Source organism: Agelaius tricolor, unplaced genomic scaffold (assembly GCF_023055355.1).
Source record: "Agelaius tricolor isolate 1412-34295 unplaced genomic scaffold, bAgeTri1.0.p SCAF_3, whole genome shotgun sequence".
Taxonomy (NCBI): domain Eukaryota; kingdom Metazoa; phylum Chordata; class Aves; order Passeriformes; family Icteridae; genus Agelaius; species Agelaius tricolor.
The window spans coordinates 48341887-48350152 of NW_027269263.1; the positions used below are offsets into that span (position 1 = coordinate 48341887).

At 44.7% G+C, this 8266-nt stretch overlaps 1 protein-coding gene across 1 annotated transcript in view; it reads right to left on the reverse strand.

Moving 5' to 3' along the window:
• WASL (WASP like actin nucleation promoting factor) overlaps nt 1-6613 on the reverse strand; it is a 53393-nt gene extending 46780 nt beyond the window's left edge. Inside the window, exon 1 of the mRNA XM_071423770.1 lies at nt 6118-6613. Coding sequence (XP_071279871.1) covers nt 6118-6231 — 114 coding nt within the window. The 5' untranslated portion in view covers nt 6232-6613. The remainder of the gene's footprint in view (nt 1-6117) is intronic.
• Nucleotides 6614-8266: the final 1653 nt, after the last annotated feature.

The following is an 8266-nucleotide window of genomic DNA, read 5'->3' on the forward strand; positions in this document are numbered from 1 at the left end:
TGAAGTAGAAGTAGAACTTCTAGTTCTACTAAATCCACTCTGCAATATTTATGTTACAAGGAGAACCAACCAGCCAAAAAAAAAAAAAAATCCCTCTGTGCTTAGTAACACAACGTCAGCCTTTCTTCAAGAAACTGTACCCTAACCTACCAATCAGCAACTCTAAGTGCCTGTGACACATTTTCGTTGCTTCCTGTATTTTATTATCTAGGTATTAGGCAATGAAACCATAAGTCTCCTGTATACTAAGTTTTATTTCTGTACTACAAAGATTCCTCAAGAGACAAGCCTATGAAACACACTCACTGGAGGAGAGGACACTATAAATCTTACCACACAGCTTCAAGTCAATGGCAAATTTTCTCAGCAAACAGAGCATTTAGAGCTCTACAAACCCCATGTACAGACAGTTCTGCCTATAAAAAGTCAATGACAGGATCAGGCCTTTTTTCACGTTGGTTAATGAACTAGTACAAAGTTCCTAGGTGGCACTCACTCATCACATACAAATATCTTCAACGCTTCACTCCATCCATTCCAGCACTAAGCTAGAAGCTGCCAGTGGCAATTGCTGCCACTGCTGGCACCTGCAGCCACTATCAATGAAAGCAGTAGATGAGTTCTTAATGCTGGCACAAAGTAGAGCAATAAGAGTCATAGGAAGTTCTAAAGAAAAAACAGGTGAGTTTTTTCAGGCAGAAGTACCAGAACTCTTTCAAAAAAAGAAATTCAAGATCTAAAATTAGAGCATTCCCCATTTTCATGTTTTTAGCCTGAAACTGCATGGTTCTTACAAGATTAATCTTACACTCTTCACTTGCAACAGATTGGGCTAATACTACATCTTTCAGAACCCCAGAAGAAATAAACAGAGAGAAACACATTCTAGTGATAAAAAATTCAAAACAATATTTACAAGCAGATAATGCCAAGAAATCACATCAATTTTCCATTAAAGGAAGAACAAAGTAGTCTTTACATTTAGAAGTTTGCATGAAATAGGTTCTTGTTAGAAGATAAGCATTGAGTTTGCTATCTCTTCCTTGGGTGTGCTCCTAAGCAATCTGAACATCTTGGTGAAAAACTTGCAATAAAAACTTGACTGTTCATCTGAATCCTTAATCAAAACTCTGCCCTCTTCTAAATTCCTTAATATGACTCTTAGCTGTGAAAAACCAGTAAGTTACAACACAATAGCTTGTGACTACAAATTGTTTTCATCCTGTTGTGTATGTATACCATAGGATTTCAGAGCACTTATCAGGAGCATGAGTGGCATACTTGACCATCTGATTAACCACAGAGATGATGAGAGACTTCTGGCACTTGACTGCCTCCAAAACAGATAAAATATATCTACAAAGATGCTCAGAAGAGCTTAATGTTGAAGCCTTAACAGAGTGAGGTACAGGTTGTGTTTGCCTTAGTAGATCACCCTTCATTCAGCAATACATAATGCTTCACAGCAGATACACAGTGACTGAAACTTGTAGCAGGACTCACTCCTCATATCAAGACACAATTTGTCTAGCACATGAGGTACAAGAACAGCCAGGAGAGATATAACCACTACAGTCACTGAACAAAAAAACTTCTGTTAGCTGAGTTTCTATCTTAAAGTCAGTTGAATAAGAGATTTAGATAACTGACAGTGAGGTTTATTGACAATTATGGGATTCTAAGACCTAAATTTCTGTCTTTTTCTCCTTAACCATAGCCCACACTTTGTGAATTGATGCTTTGTCTCAAATGCATACAGCTATGAGATGCAGTGCCTTCTAGACTTTTCCAAGCAGTCTCAGAACATTTCTCATCCATGGGTAAATAAGCTAAGGCAGTGAACTATGCTGTAAAGACATTAATAGCAAGCTGTGAGCATGAGAAACATACTATTATAAGGACAATGGTTGTACCTCTTGTTCTACAGTCTGATATGATCCATTACTGCGAAAATCAGTTTTGTAGGCACAGGTTTGGTTCAAAGGAACTGTCAAAATCCCATTGTCATTTTCTCTACAATGGAAGATTATTACTAATAAGTTGTTCAGAGAACTCACTCTAGTGGATACTAGTGAGCTGTCCAAAGATGCTACATGTCTTTTGTAGAACAGGGCAAATCTCAAAAGAAATCCAGGTGTAATTCTCACTACTCTCCTGTTCCACAAGACCCCATCCTTTACACTTTATCTTTTCCCTCCACATCTCATTTAAAAACAAATGCAAAGATGAGAGAATCACCACTGAATTAATGTGTCAGTTCTCCATACTTGTACAGGGGATAAGTATTTTTTAAACTGCAATGTTAGTCTTTTTTGGATGTACAGACTGCAGCTAAACTCAAACTGAGGAGTCCCAACACTTCTCAGACACGTGAAGTTGCCCATTACTCACACCTGTAGTCTACCTTCAAGTCCTAGTTCATGCTGTTTTCATAAGCACAAGTAATCTTACAAGTCCCTTCCTGATAAAACATTTAATTCTTATCAATTAAGAACTATAACTGCCACTCAAGTTTTTATTTTGTTTTATCTCAGCTATTACTGCAATTTGCTCTTTGGCTCTGATACACAAACTTATTCTGGTCACGTGCACTTTTAAAAGCAGCCAGAACAGTTTTCTTAGTTAGCTTACTGCTGTGTCACTTCTCTTTCTGCATCCTTCACCAGTTCCTGTTTACCATATGAACCACAGTGAGATCTCACAAAGAACAACATATTCCCAGCCTTATTCATTGCACCTTATCCAAGTGTTGAGTCGCACTTCTAAGCAGCATAAAACATCCATACTCCATTCTACCTACTTCTAATGCTACCAAGTACATACTTCTCATGGTTTGTTTCTCAAAAATGATTTCTACAGAATAAACTAGTTTTTCATCACTGACATCTCTGACCAATATTAATAATGGAAATTACAAAAGTTACTTCTTTATTATAGACTATAAAATGGACGCCTAGCATTTACTTTTTCTTACAAAACTAATCATTATTTAAAGTAATGATTAGTAACTAACCAGAACTTATGCAAAAATTTTTAAGCTGGCCATAACCACAAAAATCATTAATATGCACAAAACTAATCTCATAGCTCCACTTAGTATAAGTGTACATAAAATTTTATTTCCACATTATTATTAGAAAGTTATTGAAAACTTTTTACAGAGAGCAAATTTTACACCTGACTTAGATAACAAAGGTCACAAACCTGAATGAAAATTAGTTACATGCCTAAACAATGGAAATCCTAAAGGGCTTTACGCTGGATATATTCTGTAAATAGTTCTACATCTGGATTCATATTTCAGCCAAATTAACTATGGCTACAGCTTTGACTATTAGCCAGTGGCTTGGTTTTGAAAGCCTGATCTGTCATGGGCAAAGGTATTTTAATTGCTTGTAGATTCAGATAAACATTTTACAGCTCAGCAAGTAGAGGGGAAAAAAGAGTAGAGAAGAAAACCAATTACCCTCTGTATGTACACTTGCCTATTACTGAGTTTCTCAAAGTATCACTAGTAGTGTGCAGAATGGGTATCAACCTCAGCAACACACAGAGTGATGGCTCTTCAGCATTTCCCCCTCTCACAGGAAATTTTTCTATCAGGGATCATTACTTAAGAGGCCATTAGAACTGTGTCCATTTCCGAGTTCACAGACTGTGAGTACTCAAAGTTATACACTACTTGATATATTCCTTTGCTTTCCCATAGAACAAAAATCAGATAATTGAATCCTCAATGTTATTTCAAAATAGCTGCCTTGTTACCAGTCAGAAACAAAGAAAAGACTGAAATAAATCAGGTTCAGAGCACCACATGCTTTCTTAACTAAGCCCTTCAGGTCTGACAGCAACACTATGGTGTCCATTAAGAACTCTATAAATTATTACTACAGAGAGTATCCTAGGAGAATGGTTTAATGTCTCAACCTTCCTCTGGTGTTTGCTGCAGTAGTGATATAACAATGAGATTTAGTCAAACAAAACCTAAAATTATCTCAATGTGGCTGATACATCCAACAGCCTCTCTATGCCCCAGTGACAGAAACACCACCTGCACCAGCAAGGCAGCCCAGATATTTCAGGTGATTGCAAGAGCAAACATTTAGCATCCTACAGAACTCACAACATTTTCCTTTCTTAAAAAGCAGCACTTAAGAGTCAGAAACTTCACTAATGAGTAATTCAAACATGGATATTATGAGATCAAATATCATTAACAAAAAGGCATTTATCAGCATAGCATGTTGAGGCAAGCTAGAAGGTCATGAGCACATAGAGTCCTGCACCCCAACAGATACTGTGGTTTCAAGTTAGACAGCTGAGGCTGTTACCACCTCCAAGTACCCATTCCACTTCCCTGCTTAAGACAGTGCCCTCCAAGGGGCAGAATATTCAATCTGTTCACTTGTTTCTGAATTTCTGGCACATGCCACACAGTAAGCCAAAAAAGCCTGGTTAAATACCTCTAGATCTTCAGTGCTTAAGTCCTCAAGACTGAGAAGAAAATAAGCCTATGATTAACTTAGAGAGCACAAAGGGATGGGAAAAGAGGAAACAACAGATCACATTTTTAAGAACCTCAATTAGAAAGTCATCCAATATTCAGTGTAAATCAGAAGAATGTCTACTTTCAAGCAAGCCATAAATCCCATGACACCCAGATCCTGTGAACATATTTACCTCCAGTCTGCTTTCAACATACTACTTATGCAGAAAATTTGGGAGCTTATCTAGGTGAGTTTTACAGCTGAGTATAACAGAAATTAAAAGTGGGTTCACCTGACAAGAAAAACAATCAAGTTACAGAAAAGCAAACTGAAAATCAATTTACACACAAATTCATGCACTATTTTTTTATATTTAAAGAAAAACTGTTTTTTTCTTCTTTCTTAGCAAAGAAATAGAAGATATGAAACGTTGCCTGAAACTAACTGAGGCATTTCTATAATTCTATACTTTTCAAAACATATACTTTAGGGTCATACCTTCTGACACACAACTTAGTTACTGTGAAAGCATCTTATCTAACCCACCGCAAAGTAAATATACTCTACTTCCTGTTCCCTTGCTGCATCTTATGTTTTCCTCACAGCAGTTTGATCAACCATACCATTTCAAAGTCCAGAGAGTTATGTGGAATCAGTATAACTGCACGGATATCCTGCTTTAAGTCACAGTTTTAAGTTCATGAAACACCCTCCATAGCTATACAGCAAGTGCCTAACAGTATTTTAGGTACGAGACACAATGCACCAGAATAGTCATTGTTTTGAAAATCACTATTTTTAAAAAAAGCAGCTTCTTTTCCAGTGAAAGCGTTCATCTTTTGAAGCTTTCAAATAGTTCTTTAATATAGATAAGTAGTTTTAGTACAGTTTTACGTTACATGCAAGAAGGTATTCTGAAACCGAACTTACTGATATAGAAATAGGAAAATATGCAGTATTTGAGTACACGAACTTGTTTACGCTAAGAAAAGTACAGGCTAAACCCAAGGCAGGCCTAGCACTGATACGAGCCTTCCTACAACTTCGTCCAACGCTGCTTTGTTGTACCGCCGGTGCACCTGGGGTCCGTCCCAGCCTCGTCGAGCCATGGAACTTGTACGGCCCCGGAGCCCCGCGGCTGCTGCTTTACGGCCGGCTTCCCCTGCAGCACACGGGTCGGCGGCAGGGCAGCGGGAGCCCGGCGGGCCCCCGGGAGCTCCATATGCCGATAGACAGCGAGGCGCGGAAGGACGGCGCCCACACCGGTGCCCGAGTCGGTCTCGGAGCCGCCCGGCGCGCCCGGTTTCGAAGCGAGCGAGGCCGGGCCCGGCTCTCAGGGCCGGCAGCCCCGCCGGACCGGGCCGGCCGAGGGGTCGCTGCCGCCGCCGTTCATCGCTCCCCGCCCTGCGCTGCGGGCGAGCCGGGCGGGCAGCGAGGCCTGCGAGGGCCGCCCCCCGCCCGACGCCAGGACGGGGCAGCGGAGCAGGATGAAACTTCCGCAGGCTCAACTTCCCAGCGCCCGGCCGGGCTGTCCTCACACGCCCCCGCCTGCCCCGGGCCCCGACCCGCCGCGCCCTGGTGGGCCGGCTGGGGGTGCCCCAGTCCCCTCGCCCCCCCGGTCAGGACTTACAACGCATTTCTTGCCGAGGAAGCCGAAGAGGCTCTCGTTCTCCTGCGGGGTGAGCAGCAGCGAGCCCACATTAGTGACCCGCCGCTGGGGCTGCTGCTGCGGGGCGCCGCTCATGGCCGGGGCCGGCCCGGCGCTGCCCTCGCCGCCCTGCGACCGATGGCGCCCACGGCCCCTTCCTCCCCTTCCTCCTCCTCCGCCGCCGCCGCCGGGGCCTCACAGCAGCCGCATCGCTGAGCCTCTTCGCGGGGCCGGGGAAGGAGGGAGGAAAAGAGGGGTGGCGGGGAGGGTACCGGGGAGGGGGGCGGTCGGGAAAGGGGGTGCCGGGCAGCCGTGCAGCCGCGCCGGAGCCGCTCCGCGCCGGGGCCGATCCCGATCGCTCCCGCCCCTAAACTTCCAACTCCGGCCCGGCCCCGGCAGCCGCGCGATTCAACATGGCAGCGGGGGCGGGCGAGACCACGGCGCGCGGCAGCCAAGGGGGAGCCCGGCGAGCGCGCGGCCGCCGCGACCATGTGCTGTGCGGGGGGAGGGGAGGGCGTCGCCTTCCGCGCCCGCCCCCTCGGTACCTGCCGGGCCGGGCGGTGCCGGGCATGGGCGGCCCGCGGGGGCGAGAGGGGGAGAATAGGGGTGATCAGAGCACGAAGAAGAAGAAAGACAAGAAAATGACGAAAAGGAGGAGCGGTCGCCGCCGTAGGGACGCGGCCGCTGTCCCGGAGCCGTGGGAACCGCCGGGGCGCCGTCAGGGGCAGTGCCGCCCGGTGCTGCGGGCTAAGGCCGTGGGGAGCTCGGGTCCGCGCTCGGAATCGCCCGGAGCGTGAAGGGGCCCCCACAACATCGCCTGAGCGCGGGGTACCCGGGCCGCCCGCGGGGGTGCGGGAACCAGCGTGTGCTGGAAGCTGTCAGGGGAGCCCGGTAGTTTGTAACCCGAAAGTCTTTTCTCGTTTTGTGGCAGAAAGGAAGCTTTTTGCCCAGCCGGCGTGTCGCTGTGCCAGCCAGCAGGGAGGCCGGGCGGGGGTGTCACCCACCCACGGCCAAACGCTGCCTGCCACAGTCTGAGGTGAATAGTAGGTATTTCGCGCTCTCCAGGGGCCAGCTGCTGAGGAGAAATCACGTATACAATCAAAAGCCTTTGTCAGCCAGATTTCTCTTCCCCCTGCTTCTCTCCGTGTGACAGCAACCAGCTGCGATGAAGGCTGAAGACATTTCAAAACCCCAAGACCCAAAGCGCTGCTGCTTATACTCAGCTTTCAGCTGCATACGAGAAATGTTCACGTTTCTCACGTGCAAAGGTGAAAAACAGATATCAAAGTGAGCTCTTTGCTAGTTTTCTGTGGTTTTAGGTGAAGAGTGTCTCTCATACTCTGATAAATTAATTGTCAGTGTGGAAGGTCTAGGTGAAAGAGGGAAGGTCCCCCACTGTAACTGTACTGTACATTGTACAGAAGAACTGAAGCACAAGAGGAAACAAACCAGGGAAGACAGGAAAAAAACCTGGGAACACAAGTCTTTATATGATGCTGTACTGACTTAGTATCTTCCAAAAGATCAGGTGGGGACAAGATGGCAGCCGCTTCTGCTCTGCTTACTGGCCCTTTTGCCTGTACTTAAAAGCTTGTAACTGTGTCCCAAAGTATAAGGAAGGGAGAATATGGAAGAAAATCCTGATTTTAACACCATAAAAATAGTTTGAAATGCATGCATATACAAGACTCCTCAATCTGCAGTTTCTCCGAAGTGACTTGAGCCTTGCCATAAAGGAAAGCCAGTAGGAACCAAGTGTTTCTAAAGTACTTCTCAGCAATCCTAGGTTCTTCAGTGCTACATACTTTCTGTAAAGTACACACTTTCTGTGTAAGCATGTGTGTATTTTACTGGGAAACGCTTAAGCTATAAAATATTGGCAGCATTTCTTTAATTGCAAATGTATGTAAAAAGATAAAACACTTGGAAGCACTTTGCAAGACAATATTTTGTGGGTTTTATTTTTTTTTGAGATTTGTTTGTTTGGCTTTTTTTTTTATTTCATGAATGAAACAATTATTGACTAGCTGAAGCAATTTTGGGGAAATTTACATGCCTCCCTTGCTGGTGGTGTAAATAACAAATATAGTACATCTTCAATGGGTATATGTTGGTATTGTCCTCATCTTCT